Source organism: Myotis yumanensis, unplaced genomic scaffold (genome assembly GCF_028538775.1).
Source record: "Myotis yumanensis isolate MYYU_CA2020_CCGP unplaced genomic scaffold, mMyoYum1.0.hap1 SCAF_7, whole genome shotgun sequence".
Lineage (NCBI taxonomy): Eukaryota > Metazoa > Chordata > Mammalia > Chiroptera > Vespertilionidae > Myotis > Myotis yumanensis.
The window spans coordinates 52,960,157-52,978,912 of record NW_027223758.1 but is presented as its reverse complement, the minus strand read 5'-3'; the positions used below and the strand labels follow the sequence as shown (position 1 = coordinate 52,978,912).

At 44.8% G+C, this 18,756-nt stretch overlaps 1 protein-coding gene across 1 annotated transcript in view; it reads right to left on the bottom strand.

The window, feature by feature from the left end:
• ZNF236 (zinc finger protein 236) overlaps positions 1 to 18,756 on the bottom strand; it is an 87,595-nt gene that overhangs the window by 17,235 nt on the left and 51,604 nt on the right. The window contains exons 13-21 of the mRNA XM_070420479.1: positions 18,305 to 18,565; positions 14,727 to 14,980; positions 13,918 to 14,013; positions 13,277 to 13,428; positions 12,232 to 12,335; positions 6,639 to 6,790; positions 4,618 to 4,833; positions 1,650 to 1,932; positions 966 to 1,069 (exon numbers count right to left, since the gene is read on the bottom strand). Coding sequence (XP_070276580.1) covers positions 966 to 1,069; positions 1,650 to 1,932; positions 4,618 to 4,833; positions 6,639 to 6,790; positions 12,232 to 12,335; positions 13,277 to 13,428; positions 13,918 to 14,013; positions 14,727 to 14,980; positions 18,305 to 18,565 — 1,622 coding nt within the window. The remainder of the gene's footprint in view (positions 1 to 965; positions 1,070 to 1,649; positions 1,933 to 4,617; positions 4,834 to 6,638; positions 6,791 to 12,231; positions 12,336 to 13,276; positions 13,429 to 13,917; positions 14,014 to 14,726; positions 14,981 to 18,304; positions 18,566 to 18,756) is intronic.

Genomic DNA, 18,756 nt, shown 5'->3' with positions numbered 1-18,756 from the left:
CTGGAAACCCCAGCTTGCGCAGTCACCATGAATGTCACCACACCTGCCCTGAGCAGTCAGCGGGCTGCTACACCTAGTGAGGCAAGAACAGGTGGGATGCTCCCCTTGAACCCCAGCTGTTCACAGAGCCTCCAAGAGGGTCAAACACCCAGAACCTAACAAAACAGAAAAACTGTCCACAGTAGAGGCATGTCAGTAGGTTCAAGTATCTATTTACTTAGTTCCAAATATGAACCCATCAGAAAAGGATCATGGGGTTTTATAGAAACTTGTGAAACTCCATTGTGCTCTTTTGGTTAGTTCTGCTTATAACCAAAAATTAAGACTATAAATTACCTCAACAGTCATCATCCTACAAATCATAACAACAACCCTAACATTTACTGAGAGTCACTTAACTCCTAATTTTACACATGAGGACCCGGAGGCTCAGACCAGTGGCTCAGAAGCAGAGGCCAAGGTCCAAGCCAGGTGGAGGTCGGCACCTGCCTCCCAACCACTCGGACACACTGCGGAATCAGGACTCAAAGGCTCAGCACAGCTTAATTAACCTCAGTCCCTCAAGTCAGATAAAGGAGAGAAAGTGGCTGTGGAAATTGTACATTAATTTTTTTCTTTTATAAGATTTGTCCCCCACATAAAAAGAATTACTACCATATAACTGTAATCAGATGCCAAATTCCAGTTTTTACAAAACCTCAATAAACCAAATCTCTTTGGCATTTAAGTCTGATTGAGAATACAAGGTAACTGACAACTGGATATTTGAGACCTCGTCCCTTTTCCTTAGTGTTTTGTAGATCACTTTTCCCACATCAGGAATGAAAAATCCTTTATATCTATTTATCATGGTTCCTGGTTTTTATGCTTCCCATAATTTTGGAGTATTTATATGTGCACAGTACAAAGGAGAAAACAAACACAAGACGCCACAGTCGGGCACCAGTGATGCAGCCCACTCTTACCTGTGTGAGTCTTTACGTGGCAATCCAGGGTGGACTTCACAGTGAAGCTCTTCCCACACTCGTCACATCTGTATGGCTTTTCTCCCGTGTGGATTCGAACATGTCTAGCCAGGAAGCATTGGCAATTCAGTGTTTTTCCTTTTTATGTGATACACAATTCAAGCAAACTTCATGATTTTAAATTTGTAACTATCCATGTAAATAAAAATTATGTAGACTAGGTACCAAATACATTTAGCCAAACAAAGTTTCACTCTCTGCAAAAAAAACACCATAAACAAATCCAAAAGACAACATGAAACCTGAAAGGCCAATGAAATTAGGTCTCACTGTCCTAAAAACAAGAGCTCTCACAGACCAGCAGTGTGGGGGCCAGCAGTACCCGCTACAGGCTGCACCAGGTCCTCTTCAATGAATCACTAAGCTCCAATTAGAACTTCACTACTACCATACTCTATTACATAGAAATAAGTACAAGCAATCTACAGAGCAAACACATTTCTAATTAACATTCTGCATGAGCTTAAAAGGATGCCTCAAAATCTACAGCAGCTTGAAGTGGGGACTCAGGAAACCTGTCATTGTGCCTTTAGTGACACCAGGCTCAGAAACGGCCTCCCTGACTGCAGTGACAACGGCCAGAGGGACACAGAGCACGAGGCCCACCCACAAGGCCGCGCCTACCTGACAAGGTCGCTGGGCTTCTTAAAGCTCTTGGGACAGTAGGAGCAGCAGTTGGCGAACCTGGGCTCAGCCTCCAGCTCGGCCTGCCGGTCCTTCATCTCGCTGATGCGGTCCTTCTCGGCAGCCGACTGCACCAGCACCTGCTCTGACACTGTGGCGCTTTCCTGGGGCTGGATTTTGGCTAACTGCGCTGTCTCCTCCTCTGTAAAAGTGATGACCTCAGGACGAACCTTTCTAGATGCATTTCTTTCAGAATTTTCTTCCTCTTCCTCCATGCATATATCTAAACGAAGTACAGGCAAAGGGTCAAATCCCAATGAAAAATGTGTTTCCACAGAACAAGTTCATTAGACTAAACGAGTATGTGTGGTTAAATTACTAATTTACTAGTTACTATTCAGTGGAGCTACGTTTGAGATTCAAAGAGATTGTTCCCATCACTATTGTACTGAGAAACTAAAGCACATTCACCAGAAAGAAAGTCCGAGAAGGATGCGCCTGGGGGAGGATCGGCGACATCAGAGGATACTGTGCCTAAAGGTTCACTTCTTACCGGCAGCTGCCAGCCCAGCAGAGAGCTCTGAGCCTGTCAGTGTCCACACCAGCCATGGGTATTCATAAATATAGTCACCCATTTGTTAACATGGACAGGAAATTAATTATCATCAAATAAAGGAAAGCAGCAGCCCATAAAAGGCCCAGTCAATAAACTGGCAAACAGCCCCCAATTACTGAAAGGAAAATACGTCTTTAAATATATATGTGTGTATGTATTCTCTCAATGATTGTAAGGACATATTCACCCTGATTAAAAACAAGAATAATCCACTATGAAAATGTACAGAAGGAAGATAAGTCTGTCTGTGAGCAAGTCACTAGGGCATAGATGGCTAAAAATTTTGAAAAAAGTTCAACGGAAACACTAGCTAGTAAAGTGGACAGTGGCTAAAACCAAATGAGTGAATTTAAAGAATAACTGGATGATTTCTCTTAGAATATAGGGACCAAAGATAAGAAGATGGGAGAAATGGGTCGGCGAGGAAGGAGCTGAAGGGAAGAAAGGGTTGGGGAGAGGGAGAGAAGGAGAGTCCTGGGAGACAGCCATTTTTAGTAGGAAATCCAGAAAAAGAAAATATAATGAATTCAAATTCCACATTCTCAAAAAAACTTGGAAAGAGTTGGGGGCAGCAGGTTACAGATGGAGGCCCCATCAACACTGATAAAGAAATATGGATAACTATATTAAAAATTTTAAAGTAACCCAGAACAAAACCAACATAACAAAAAGCCATTAAGTAACAAGGGGCGGTGAAATATAACACAATAAACAGAAGATATAAAATAAGACAGCGGTGTTAGGCCAGATAGGCTTACTATCAGTCAACAGCAAGGAATTAAATCTCTATTACAAGGTTTGAGTAAAAAAAAAATAGTAATAATTTAACAGGTGACTTTTCTTCTATTGACAAGGGATTTCATGTAAGGTCTTTTTGTCACTGATCCAAAGTAGGAAAACACCAAGACCTAAGGGGAGCATCACACAGTGTGTGGTGAAACTACACACAGTGTGTGGTGAAGCCGTAACAAGCCCCCACACCAGTCCTCACAGCACTGACCTCATGGCATTAGATGCCTTGTTGATTGATGGGCAGGAGCACACATGTTAGACTTAGAGATTATTGTCACTGGCTGCAAACTAGGGGGTTCTAGAAATAACACATGGATGGCCTATATTTTTTTCAGTTCACTGAAAGGGAAACAGTTACTATTTTCTTTCTTTTTATTTCACTAAATCACAATGACAATAAAAAAAAAAAGAGATAAAGACTCCACCAGGTACTATCAGATTAACAAGCTGGAGCTCTCTGACTAAACATAACAGGTCAGATACATCCACATTGAGAAGCAGCTACTGGAGAGCAAGAAGAACAGATGCTCTGCAGTGGATTTGGGTTTGCTACCTGAGGAAGGTAAAGTACATTTAAAGACGTATTCCCCCAAGTAGAAGAAAAAGCTCCATGGCAATCAGTCCAGCAGAGCAGATGGGGAGTAAGCAATTGGGGAGGGACCACATGATCTCGTTGAGTACACGCCAAACACACACCCTGTCTCCGCACGTTCGTTCCACATATATGAATGTGTGATACACAGTGCTGCCACACCAGAGGGGACACCCTGTGACATGTGTTCAAACTAGCATATCTCAAGCTGTATATGGACTAACATGTTAAAAATAGTAAAATGCTGTGTACTGGCATTCTGTGTCAAAATATACAATGTGTACATTCTTGACACTGTAATTTTACTTGTGGAATTTGATCAAAATAAATCAACTGATAAGCCCAAAAAGTACAAGCACAAAATAATACTGTTGGAATTACATACTACTTGTAGTTACTGGGAAAATCAGCTTGTCTAACATTTAGCAGGCTCATGTACAAAGTGAGATAAGTCCCACAAACCATAATTCTCATGTCAATTAAATGAGACAGTGAACGTGGGGAGCACAGGTCCCTGAACGCTCTTACTATTCCAGTGAGGTGGGGTGAAGCTCCATGTATGTCTACAGGAGAGGACAGAACAAAGCATGATGGGATCCGTGTAGCTGTTTGAATTGATGAGACCTGTGTTTAACAGTATCAAATACATCCAGGATACACACCAGGGGAGGGAAGATTGAGTGGGCCACAACCTTACATGGGGCACTGTGGCAGACCCCTACTGGCTAGGAAATTAAGATCTCCGTCTGTGTCCACCTGGAAGGGAGACTGTACATCCTGGAGGCTGACTGTCTGGTCTGCGGTGACTAGTGAGAGAACTTCTCCTTGGGCCTCTCTGAATCTGTGCTCCACAGAGCATATACTGCTTCATAATCAGAAAAATATTAATTTTATTTGTGACTTGTGCATTAACTTATCACTACATTAGCATCTGGCTAATAAGTCTTAAATCAACAAATGGACAATACCTCCTCCTCCCTCGGCCTCTCCAGGCGCTGATGTGGCAGAGGGGCCTGCCTGGTGCCTCCGCATGTGCTTTTTGCAGTGGACTGTGGTCCGGAAGCTCTGCTCACAGAATGGACACTTGTAAGGCTTCAAGCTCATGTGTGTCGCCATGTGCCTGGTGAGGCTGCCGTTGGTCGTGAACGAAGCATTGCAAACACTGCAGCTAAACGCCTTCACTCCTGTGACATCGGGAATGAGGAAAAACACGTATTTTGTTACCTTAGAATCGTAAGTAGTCAAAGCCAACAGAGATATGTTCAATAAGCCAAAGACTGGTCATTAGCTATGGTCGCCTGTTTTCAGGAACTGGACACTGTCTAAGAACATGGACACTGACAGCATCTTCCTACACTCCCAGTGAAATCAAAGCTCCAAGAGTCTTTCTCTCTCTGCCCCTTGGTCTTTCACATTTAAACCAGCAATGTGTTTGTGGGATCTACTCCAGAAATTATTTTCAAATCCATCTTTTTTCACATCCCTACAGCAAGAGATAGAGTGGGCCCCAAGGAAGAGCCTACACATCTCTACACAGCTTCACTCTCACACGAAGTCTGAACAAGAAGGCCACTCTCCTGATGACACGGAAGCAAGCCAAAAAGGGCACTTCCCTCTGACCTGTCTTTTCTTCACAGAGGGGCCACCCCGACTTCCTAAACCCACAGGATCAAGGCACATGACTTCTACTGCAATGGCTCTGCTGCCTCCTGAGAGGGCCTTCGGAGCTCCAGTGACCTGCTCTCACCCATTAAAGCCACTGCCTACCCACCAACCTACGGACTGGCCTGCAAAACCTTTCCTTGTTTCATTGTATGTTTTTAAGCAGTACACCACTATCCTATATAATAAAACCCTAATACGCAAATCAACCAAATGGCAGAACTGGTCGCTATGACACGCACTGACCACCAGGGGGCAGATGCTCAACACAGGAGCTGCCCCCTGATGGTCAGTGCTCTCAGATAGCCAATGTTCCACAGCCGGCCAACCTCCCGCAGTCTCTACCCCCGGCCAGCAGGCCCCAATCAGCCCCAACTGGGACTAGGTGAGATGGCCCCCCATTGGTCCTGATCGCTGGCCAGGCCGAGGGACCCCACCCATGCATGAACTCATGCACCGGGCCTCTAGTTTTCAAATAAAACCTTATACAGAATATATGTCAATATTAAACAGATACATTATTAATATCTTAAATGTATTAAGGAGATAAAAGTGATAGATTTAACTGAAGATCATATACCTGATAGTCTATTAAAAAATTCTTACATCTGAATAAGAGTATAATTTAATTTTAAAATGGCATAGGATTAGAATACACATTTCTCAATATGCACATGAAAAGAAGCTCAACATCATTAACCATTAGAGAAATGTGAATCTAAGCCACAATCAGATCCCAGTTCCCACTTCTCAGGATGGTCCTAATAAAAGACAGACACTGAGCTATGATGAGAAGTGAAACTGAAACCCTCCTCCAGTGCTGGAGGACCAATGAATGAGTTTGGGGAACTCAAAGATGTAAACAGCACTGTCATAGGACCAAGGATTCCACTCCTAAACAGAGAAATAAAAACTGATATCCACACGAAAACCTACATGCAAATGTGCACAGCCCCAAATGGAAACACCTCAAGTGTTGCTGAGTGGAGAAACAGAACGTGGGCTCTAACCACACAGTGGAAAACCACTGGGCATCAGAGGAATGAAGCCCTGATACCCATGCTACTATGTGGATGAGCCGTGAACATCACTGAGAGAGAGAAGCCACTGACAAAGGCCACAGGTTGTAGGATTCCAGTTCCATAAAACGTCCAGAAGGGAAACTACAGAGACAAAGCAGGTGGCGGTTGCGTGGAGCTGAGGCACGGAGGGGTACGGAGTTTGCTTTGGGTGTGATGAAAATGTCCCAGAAGTGGATAGTGGCAGTGGTGCACAACTCCATGAACACATAGAGAACCATACAATCCCAGGGCAGGCAGACAATGACCTGTGTGTGTCTTCTCATGGGACTTGAGGACCCCGGAGGAGACGAAGCCGCGGCCACAGAGCTTGCATTTGTAAGGTTTCTCCCCCGTGTGTGAGCGCACATGCTGCTTCAGGTGGCTGGACTTCTTAAAGCCCTTGTGGCAATACTCGCATCTGTAACACAAAGGAAGGCACAGGCCCTGTGAACTCACAGCACAAGTGAGATGTTACCTCTGGGAAGAAAACAAGCACGAGGTCCATCCAATCATCGAACTGTGGTCAGAAACTAGGGGATCTCCAACACATGACACTATATAATATTAGCAGTAACAATTCTGCTCAAAGTATTTGTAGGGTTAAACATACTCAGTAGATCCTACAGGGATTCCCTAGTAGGCATAGTATTTTACTATAGTCTTTCTTTAGAGAACAAAAAAATTTACTATATGTTGTTTTCTTTACTAAGTCATGAGACACTGGAAGCTTCCTTTGCTTAAGAGTCAATCATTCCTGCCCTAGCTGGTTTGCCTCGGTGGATAGAGTGTTGGTCTGCGGACTGAAGGGTCCCAGGTTAGATTCTGGTCAAGGGCACATGCCTGGGTTGCAGGCTCAATCCCCAGTGGGGGGCATGCAGGAGGCAGCCGATCAATGATTCTCTCTCATCATTGATATTTCTATCTCTCTCTCCCTCTTCCTTCCTCTCTGAAATCAATAAAAAGATATTTTTTTTAAAAAAAGAGTCAATCATTCCTGAGTTAGACACATGGAAAAGTCAATTCATAAAACACTTTACAAACCAGATTTTATTGGAGCTATACATACATACATACACACACACACACACACACACACACGCACACACATACAGTATTATACTTCCCCTCAGTTGTTATGGGATATATTTAAATTGCTTTAAGAATGAAAATTATTATACATTTCAAAATTTCTATTCATATATTATTAAAAACTAAAAAAAAAAAAAAAGATTTAGAAAGCTCATTCCATTATATTCCCCCACTTTTCCCATTTCCTAGTTTCAGTCTATAGTAGGAAGTCAGTGAATCCCTCCACCTAAGACCAGGAACCTGCATAGCCAGAGCTCACTTTCCTCTAGTGTCCAACAGAGTCTAAAGGCTGACTGACTGTGAACATGTTTTGAAATTTCACTCTAATATGTGGGTGCAGTTCCATGGGATTCCTATTAAAATACTATATAGAAAAGCAAGCCAACAGTATCACTGCTGATTTCTGAAAGTTAATTCTGCACAAGAGATGGAGATGGATTCCGGTCCACGTGTCAATAGAAGAAAATAATCTATTGAGAATTGAGTTGCACCAAACCAGTGGTATTTGCTCAGAAAAGTCCTCCAATGAGGAAAGCAAATTTTTCAAAACAGTCACATCTATTCATTAAAATCAACCACCACAGCAAAGCGATCCTGGCAGGGCCGAGAAGAAATGGCCTGTTGGAGACAAGTATGAGGCAGGACTTTCACGATCCGGCCACAACCTGGCCCAGCACACACGCCTCACCTCCGGCCACTCTTCCACACTGAATGGGACCCCTCTCTGCCTGTGAAATGCCACTTCCTCTCTCCCCAAGGACTATACCTGCCTGCTATGCTGACAAAAAAGTTATTCTTCCAAACTGTCCAACAACCTAAAACACAGGAGCCAACACAGTGATCACGTGACATGCTGAGTTCCCGGGCGCAGGACCCACAGAAAAGGCTCTTGTGAAGTGAGAGTCTGCCCAGCAATCACATCTCCAAGAAACTTCACTATCATCCACATCTGTCATACTTATGGGACAAGAAGTAATCCTATACTAATAAAAGACAAACATGCAAATTGACCGTACTTTTGCTATGCCTTAAGCCACGCCCACCAGCCAATCAGAGTGACTATATGCAAATTACCCCAACCAAGATGGCTGCCGGCAGCCACGGGGCTGGAGTGAGCAGGAGGCTTGCTTGCTCCAGTGATGGAGGAAGCCAAGGTTCCCCGCCTGCCGCGGCCCGGCTCTGAACTCCACCGAAAGCAACAAAGTTTCAATTATAGAAGGTAAATAAACCCCAGATACCTGCGTTCAGCCAGCTGTGGCCATGGAACTGGAGCGAGCAGGAGCTGGCTCTGAGCTCCACTGAAAGCAACAAAGTTTCAATTATAGAAGGTAAACAAATCCCAGATACCTGCTTTCAGCCAGCCATGACCACCGAGCTGGAGCGAGCAGGAGTGGGTTGCCCCTGGCGATGGAGGAAGCCAAGCTTTCTGCAGGCCTCCTCTAAAGGCAACAAAGTTTCAATTGTAGAAGGTAAATAAATCCCAGAATAAAAAGAAAAAAGAAAAAAGGAGAGGCTGGGAGCTTACGTCGCCAGGGTGCTTGGCCAGCCTGAAAATGGCCCTCAGCCACTCACCCAGACTGGCCAGGCACCCCAGTGGGGACCCCCCACCCTAAAGGGGGTGTGGCCAGCCTGAAAAGCCATCAGCCCCTCACCCAGGCTGGCCAAACCTCCATGGGGTGAGGGTCCCCACAGGGGGGGGGGGGGGGGCTTGACCAGCCTGCAAACAGCCATCAGCCCCTCACCCAGGCTGGCCAGGCACCCCAGTGGGGCCCCCCACCCTGAAGGGGCTGTGACCAGCCTGCAAACAGCCATCAGCCCCTCACCCAGGCTGGCCAGGCACCCCAGTGGGGCCCCCCACCCTGAAGGGGCTGTGACCAGCCTGCAAACAGCCATCAGCCCCTCACCCAGGCTGGCCAGGCACCTCAGTGGGACCCCCACCCTGATCTGGGACACCCTTCAGGGCAAACCAGCCAGCCCCCACCCGTGCACCAGGCCTCTATCCTATATAATAAAAGGGTAATATGCAAACTGACCCTAACAGCAGAAAAACTGGGAATGACTGGTAAATATGACACACACTGACCACCAGGGGGCAGATGCTCAATGCAGGAGCTGCCCCCTGGTGGTCAGTGCGCTCCCACAGGGGGAGCTCTGCCAGGCTGATGGCTGCCAGCACAGCGGTGGTGGCGGGAGTCTCTCCCGCCTCCTCAGCAGTGCTAAGGATGTCCAACTGCAGTTCAGGCCTGCTCCCCGCTGGCAAGTGGACATTCTCTGAGGGCCCCCGGGCTTTCAGAGTGATGTCTGACTGCCAGCTTAGGCCCAATTCCCCAGGGAGCGGGCCTAAACCAGCAGGTAGTGAACCCCCAAGGGGTCACAGACTGCGAGAGAGCACAGGCCAGGCTGAGTGACCCCCCGAGTGCACAAATTTTTGTGCACCAGGCCTCTAATCCTATATAATAAAAGAGTAATATGTAAATCAACCAAACAGCGGAATGATTGGTCGCTATGATGCGCACTGACCACTAGGGGGCAGATGCTCAACGCAGGAGCTGCCCCCTGGTGGTCAGTGCACTCCCACAGGGGGAGCGCCACTCAGCCACAAGCCCTGAGTCAGGCTCACTGCTGGCAAGTGCAGCGGCAGTGGCAGGAGCCTCTCCCAAGGATGTCCGACACCCCCTGAGGGCTCCTGGACTGCGAGAGGGTGCAGGCCGGGCTGAGAGTCCCCCCCCCCCCACAGTGCACGAATTTTGTGCACCGGGTCTCTAGTAATATGATAAAAGAAGTTACACAATTAACATTCTAGGCTCCATGTTCTCAATGTCTTGGGCGATATACCTCTGACCCTGTGAGAACCCAGTAGCTGGCCATCCTCACCACGCTCATCGGAAGTGCAGCATCCAAGGGTGCAATATTTGAGCCCTCTTTTTGATGGACATGCACTGTGGCTTTAAACATTAGTCTCCACCCTGATAACTCCAAAATGTGTCCTTCCAGCCCAGACCTCACACCTTAATTCCAATCTGGTATAAGAAACTGCCCTGGTGAGGTTATTTCTTGAATATCAATCCTAATGACACTCAATCAAGTCCTTTGACACCAAAGCCCATTCACCCGAGGGTCTTCCCCTTCCAGGGATGGTAATTCCATCAGTCTAGTTACTCAAATCAACCTAGTGGCCACCCCTAACTCTTATTTCTCCCACATCTTTACCTATAATAAATTCTGGAGGTTAAGCCTTCTAAATGGATCCAGAATCACACATTCCCCTTGACGGCAACAATCACTCCTCAGTCAGCTATGTGGACAGATGGCTCTCAGCACCTGCCCTGTGTGTCGTTCCAGGCCCTGTGTACATTCGGCTGCTGCATCCAGACCTTGGTCCTGTCACTTACCAGCTGCACCTCCTTTCATTCAGCTTTTTATCTATTAGCATGTCGACTCCATGAGGACTGGGGGCTTCTCCTGTTTTGCTCACTAATCCAGCCCTAGTGCTTGGCACCTAACAGGTTCTTAATAAAGGATGAATGAAGGGTGCAAAGCTAGACGTGCAGGACTGCCTATGCGATGTCACGGAGGGTTCGTGGCCAAACATTAGACTATCTCACTTAAAATGCCAATGCAAAACCCCAAATTAAACATTAGCAAACAAGTACTTACTGACTAAATGAAAGTGTGAATGAAACATTAAGAGCATCACAGACCCTCAAAGCTCATCTATGTGTCCCCCTAAGAGGGCACAGACCCCAGATTCCAAACTCCTGCTCTGATATATTTTTGAATTTGCAAATTCACGAAGACCTCAGGATGATACACTTCTGAAAGTACAGACTCTAACGCATAAGAACACCAGTTCAGAGCACTTGCGATCTTGTACAAGAAACAAATCCTATGAAAATAAAACAAAGGACTTCCTTGGCCTCCCAAAAGTATAAGCTTCATAATAACAGCAAAACTAACCCATTTTCAAAGCTTGAATTAAGACCACTCATTTGTGGTAAGGTAACTCCCATCTTTTTTAAGAGTAAATAATGAGACATATGTTTTTCTTAAATGGCTCTGGAAAAAATTATAAACTTTAAAAAGTATTTTAAGCAAATAATATTATTAAAATATTAGAAGCTCAAGACAGTCTCTATAAAGACAATACACTTTCTTATTACATACATACTCATGTTTAATTGTATAAAAACACATGTATTTTATTCACTGTCCTAGCCTGAGCTGGGGCATAAGCCTTGTCTGTTTTTCTCACCAGGTATTCAGAGCATCTACAGCAGTATGTGATTCCTTGAGGTTGCTCAGCACACACTGCTAGGTGGATGGTGAGTGGGTGGATGGAAGGAGGGAGAATAAGCAAATGAATGGATTTTTAAAAACTGTCTTTAAAATCATATTGTACCTGGCACACAGGTTGTTTTATATAGATCACAGGAGAACCTTGGACAAAAAGGCACAATATAAATTTAAGTTATGTCTGCAAACACAGTAATGGCTTATAGTGGTGACAGGAAGATACAGCTGAGCAGAAATGTACAGGCCAGGGAGAGGCTACTGCATCCAGACCGTGGCCCTTTCACTTACCAGCTGTAGAAATTTTAGCAAGTAAATGTCTTTGTCCCAGATGCTTTATTTGTAAAATGGGGATGATAATGGAACCTATCTCCAGAGGTGTTAAGAGAGTTAAACTGCAGAGCCCTTGGAATGGTGAAGCAGTCGCACTCAGCAGCGGCTGCAGGCGGTACTAGTTGGCCATCGAGCAGGTGTGTGTACCTGTAGGAGCGCCGGCTCTGGTCCTCACTGTCCTCCAGGAATTGGCGGCGTGGCGGCGGCAGGTCGAGCTCCTCTTGGGATGGCTCTTGAATCAAAGGAGCTGTCTGAAATTTAACAGAAGTATAAAGCAGGCTACCTGAGTATCTATGAATAAATACAAAACAACTAACAACCAAGAAAATGAACATTCATAAATGTGGAGTTAAAAGGGAGAAACTCCAAGTGGTTCACTGCAGTCACTGGGCCAGATTAATAATAGAAACCACTTACACTGATTTTATAAAACACTTATTTTATTTACTCCCCATTAACTTATTTTAATACAAAGTTTAATCAAGCACAAAAAGAGTTCTTAATAAGAGATCACCCTTCATCTACTCTACTCAAAGGTCTACTTTCTGAAAATATTAAATCTCCTGGATCATCACAAAATCACGGGAGAAAGAGAACAGAACACTACAGGGGCAGCCATGTGCCTACGGAGAGCACTCCCACCAACCCAAGCCCACAGTGGCAAGGCTACCAGAAGAAGCTTTTAAAGAGTGAGAACGATTGATTGGACAATCGTTTTTATAACTACTGAAAATTTTCCAAAATGGAAAAATCAAAACCAAAACTAATGTCTTCAAGTTAACTAAGAGATATAAAGTTTTTAAGGTTATGCATTCAAATATTTATTTTTCATATGTCAATACTCATTATAATTTCATTCTAACATGTTTAAGAATGCATATGTAAAAATGTTTGGTTTTGTGACTAAAGTAATAATATTCTTCAGGTGTTATTATACAGCACTCCACTGACCAGTGGACGTTTAACTGAAAAGGTAAAGCCACATCAAGCTGAAGAAATCTTTTAGTAAAATTAAAGTTTTAAGGAAAAAGAAAGCCCTATATACTAAACATGTAAGTTTTCACAGCTAACACAATAATCTTAATTATAAACAGTTAATATGCCCTCTTAAGTAGGCGAATCCTAAATACTTACACTGAAGAATAAAAGGATGTGCTCAATAAGGACAGGTGTCCCTGCCATAAATACTCACCACGTTCATAGGATCGGAGCTGGGAACCGGAAGTAGGTTCTGCTCATGGAAAGTTGTGGACAGGGCCTGAGACTCCAATGTACTAGAATCCTGCAACTGCTGCACAGGTGGAAACTGAGTCTGCTGATTGTATGTATCAGTTACTGTAAAATCTAAAATAAATTAGAGAATGAGTTCTACAAAAATTATGAGTTACACAAAAAAAGGCACACAAAAAAAGTTAGTTTTATAACGAAAGATGTTTACAGGAACGTTGCTACTTCTGAGTTGGAATCAGTAGCAGTTCTTACCAGGATTCTCTAGAATCATCTGTGAACAGGCATGAGGCTGTGCTCAGCACACGCCTTGCAGTGCAGAGGCCCACAGGCCCACCGCCAACACCCAGTTACCCCTAAATCTCCATTTCTACTCAGCCCCTTTATCCTGGCTATATACTGCACATAAAATGGTTGTTAAAGTCGCTTTCCAGAAAATGTGAGTGTGCCACAAAAGAGCACGCGCGCGTGGACACACACACACACACACACACACACGTCATGCAAAAAACTCTCTGGTTTAAAACCCCGATTTCAGAGGGCCTTAGAAGAAACACCAGGTTGTGAGGACAACGCATGATAACCCCACTTGGAGCCAGCACTTACCCTGTGATAAGCCAGCCGGTTCGTAGGACTGCTGCGGAGGAGCCTGCTCTTCAAACTGGTCCATGTGCCCTGGTAGCTGCGGAGCCACAAACCTGTCTGGGAACAAGAACACAAAAAGAAGTGCAAGTTATTTCCAGCCTACCAATCTGGACACTTTCACCTGTGCTCCAGAAGCACTCTAACAGCACCCGGACATTCAGACAGTCTTCTGTGAAGTTCTAAACGCAGTCAGTCAGCAACTGCTTAAAACCTTTGCGGATGTGCATTCTTCCAGGAAACAGAAAGGATACAAACTACAAAATCCTGCTCAAAGATTAAATATATTTTGGGACATCTACAAAACAGTAAATTGGCCAGCGAACTAGCCTGCTAACAGGCCTGTACGAGAGAGAAGCCTGAGCCAGATACAATCTACAGTGGCACTAAGCTGACTGTCCAGAGTCGCGCTGACATTTTCGTAGTGAGACTCTGTCGGTGGAGGAAGCAACATGTTGTTTTGGAGCGTGAGGTCCTTGCAGACCAGTGACAAACCGTTTGCAGACCTGCAGTAGCCTGGGATGGCAATGTACCAGAATAGCAAAGATTTAACAGATGGATACTTACTGGAAATGAAACATTTTGCAACGTACTAAGGAATCTGGTAGGTTACAGGAAAGACAGGTATCAAAAAGTCCTGTCTCACATCAAACTCTCTCTCACACACAGACACACCACACTCTATGACCTGGTCAGAGATGGAGAGACCATAGAACCTGAGTGAGAATGAGGGCTACACGATGGTTCTAGAAGTCAAACCCTGACTTGTGTACCTTCATCTGCCTCCAGAGGCGGCTCTGCCAATTGCTGGCCCAGCCCCGTGTCTTCCGCACCCACGACATGCTGAGGCTCCAGGTCGAGCATGGCATCAGGGTTCGCAGTGACGGTGTCCACAGGTGGCTGCAGCTCATCGCTCTGGACCTCCACCTGCATCTGAGTGGTCACGTGCACACCCTGCTGGTCCACGGCACTGCCGTCCAGCGAGGCGGCTTCTTGGTGCTGCTGTAGCTGCTGAGCAAGCTCATAGCTTCAAAAAACCAACCATGAGCACCAAGTTAGATGCTGCAGCAGGGACAGGTAGAGAGGCTAAGGAGAAGTCTGTGCTTTATTTATTAAATCATAAAATTACTACTACTACGTAATAACTGAATTAAGTTACATCTTTACTTTAAATGCTTTCATTTTGAAGTCACAATGGTAATCCAGGTAAAAATTAAATACTGTTATGATTCTAAATCACACTGCCTCAGTGCCTTCAACAGGTATGGGGACACAGAGGCAGCAAACTGAGAGTGAAAGGCAACATCCCAGAATTTTTAAGTGAATAAAAAATTTAAAAACTTGCCACATGTTTCAAAGTAAAACTCTCCCAACACAAATTCTAGTGAGTTAAAGTTTCAGAAAAAGAATTGTACAAAATGAGACAGTGCCTTTACAGACTGATTTTAATATTATAAACACTTTGGTGTATGGATAGGAACCAAGTCCTACGACCTGTTGTCTCACAGCCAGGGCCACAGACGTCTTTGTGACCAATGACCCGCTGCTTCACAGAGCAGACCAGGAGGCATGCGGCCACTCTGCTATTTTGCAAAATCATTACACAGGTTAATACTGCGATTTTACTATACAAAAATATATCAAGTATATTTTCATCAAGGTCAACAATTTCACTGTCAAAGAGAAAACTGAGCAATAAATTCAAGTGAATAAATCAAAGAACTTAAAAAACAACTGAAACAATTACCTGCTGAACAGGCTACACATGATCTCAGACAAGAGTGACCTGTCTGCTAAGACATCATGATCAGACCCATAGGAGCTGCTCCCTATATTCCAGAATTTTAGGCATTTGCCAACTCAAATTCCATTCGTAGCTCCAAACAAAACCTTTTCACTTCATGATATCAAAAATCATCACTTCTTGCCCTGACCGGTTGCTTAATGGTTAGAGCATCGGCCCTGGGACTGAAGGGTAGCAGGTTCGATTCCGGGCCAAGGGCACGTACCTTGGTTGCAGGTTTGATCCCTGGCTCCAGTCAGGGCATGAGCGGAAGGCAACCAATTGATGAGTCTCTCTCACATCTATGTTTCTCCCTCTCCTCTTCCTCCTCCTCTCCTCTCCTTTCCATTCTCTCTAAAAAAAATCAATGGAAAAAATATCCTCAAGTGAGGATTAAAAAAAAAATTTTCACCTCTCAATGACTTTTGCTGAGGAAGGGGAACAAGAACATAATAAAAAATAGCGAGGACTTGGGGCCTGGTTGTCACACAGACCATAATAGTGACTGCACAGTGACATCATGGTGTATTGTGTCTTCTCCACAGGCCCTAGGCAAGGAGATGGTCCTGCACACCAATGTGCAGGCCAGTTTTCTGTTTGTTGGCTTGGGATTTTTCCATGGCTCTTACTACAGGAACCTTTTAGACCTGTTTTCAGTGTGTTACGGTGCTTTAGGAATCACACTTCCCACAAGGGCTGAAACACTGCAGCTGCTCTGCTCACTGGCAGGTTTGAAGTGCACACACTCCCTGAGAGAAATGCCGGCCCTGCAAGGGTAGACCTGCCAGTCTTTAGACTGTCACCTTAGCCACACACCCATCTCCTAAAGTCACTGTGGAATCCTGAGAAGCAGTGGCCAATGTGACATTCATTCCACCGAACAGCGGTGACCCAGCCAAAACGCTGACGTATTTCCCAGGAACTTTGTTGCTGGCCATTGAGTCCACACCTACGGGCCTTACTGTGCTATCACCACCACCACAAAGAGTGCATTACAAAGGCTGTTTTCCCGACAGAGGGAAATACTCTCCACCACGCACTGAGCACGACGGTGCCCACGCTCCACACCTCTGAGCAGGACGTTATCAGGCTTCTGGCTGCCATGAGCAGAGCACAGTGGCCTGAGCACCCTGAACCCAGGAAACGCCAGGTCCTGAATGCCTAGGAAGCATGTAATTTCCCCCCTAAAAGCAATAAAGTATAACTGGATATGTAACAGCAAGCTTCCTCTAGATCAGAGGTGGGAAACCTTTTTTCTGCCAAGGGCCATTTGGGTATTTATAATATCATCCGCTTAATATAATTCACTCAATATAAGTTTATGTTGCTATAAAAAAAAGCTCTTAGATTTATTGAATTTCGAGGCCTGTGGTTGCCTTGGTAGGGCCAGACCAAATGATTTCTTGGGCCTGGACATCCGACCCCTGCTCTAGACTGACACCACCAATGTCGTATTCCCCAGATGGTCTCCAGAAGCAGTTAAACTTCCGGGCTAAGGAATCACCTGTGACAGTCAAGAAGGTCAATTCTGTCAGGTGTGCTGAGATAGCCAGGTGGGTGACACCAAGATAACTTGTCACAGCTAACTTACTCTAACACTGGGGGTTGGTATTGTAGGTGATGTCTGAGCAGAGACCCCTGGGTTAAAATACTGTCTAAAAGTAAATGTTCTAAGGGCAGAAAGGTTAGTATTCTGCTATGATAGGCCTGGTAACTCTTACTTTCAAAGTCTCCTTGGATGTTGCCTTACCAAGGCTTTCCATTACAAACAGAATTCTGTGGCTTCACAGAAATACCTACTGAACAAGCTCCAGATACCACCAGAAACGCAGGTCAGCCAGAGCTGGCTGATTACTCCATTCAGAAATGAAAGAACCCGCTCATCAAGTAAAAATGTATGTCTGCCCTAACCAGTTTGGCTCAGTGGATAGAGTGTCGGTCTGCAGACTGAAGGGTCTCAGGTTCGATTCCGGTCAAGGGCATATACCTTGGTTGCAGGCACATCCCCAGTAGGGGGTGTGCAGGAGGCAGCTGATCGATGTTTCTCTCTCATCGATGTTTCTAACTCTCTATCCCCCTCCCTTCCTCTCTGTAAAAAATCAATAAAATATATTTTTTTAAAAATGTATGTCTACTTTAATGATGGATTTATATGGTGGCTAAAATGTGTATTCTTTTAAATAACAACACAGACTAAGAACCATTCCATACATTGATGATATGCCTAGAATCATAGGGTGGACCATCGTTGTCTTTTTGAAATTTTCACTACCTAATTCATTACACTAGACATAGTCTAGCATTACATCTTCTTACTATCGGTTTTAACAGAGAAGTTACAGAATATTTAGCCCAATATGAAGTACCTCAGGATTATATTAGATATTAAAATTAAAAATGCTTGTGGTTCTCAATAGATCCTTAGACACTGACATTAGTTTTTTAGCCCATACACCTCAAACTAGAAGTAATAACACAGGAGTCAAAGACAACTATTTTTCAAGAACACTCTGCAGCACCAATAGGAATTATAAGGGCTATTGCAGTGACCGTCAGAACTGTACCTACCGATGGGTTTTCATGTGCTTTTTGCAGTTCAGGGAGGTCTTAAAGGTCTTCTGGCAGTAGGGACACATGTAGGGCCGTAGGTCATTGTGGATGCCCATGTGCCGCCGCAAGCTGCCACCAGTGGTGAAAGCTCCGTTACAGATCAGACACTTGAATGACTTCAGTCCCGTGTGCGTTCGGATGTGTGCTTTGAGCACTCCTGCAGAAACAAAGCCTCTTCCACACTGAGAGCATTTAAACGGCTTCTCACCTGTGTGCGATCTAAAACAAATAAGTATGTTAATGAATGAGTGAGCTCCTGACACTTTCAAATGCTTTGTAACTCAGACCGCACTCTTGCACAGGATCTCATTGAGCAGCAGACACCGCTCTCCCCTCCACCAGCAAAAACACCCGAGATGCAGCCTCAATTATGTGCAATTGAGACAAACTACAGCCCCAGGCTTCTCTGG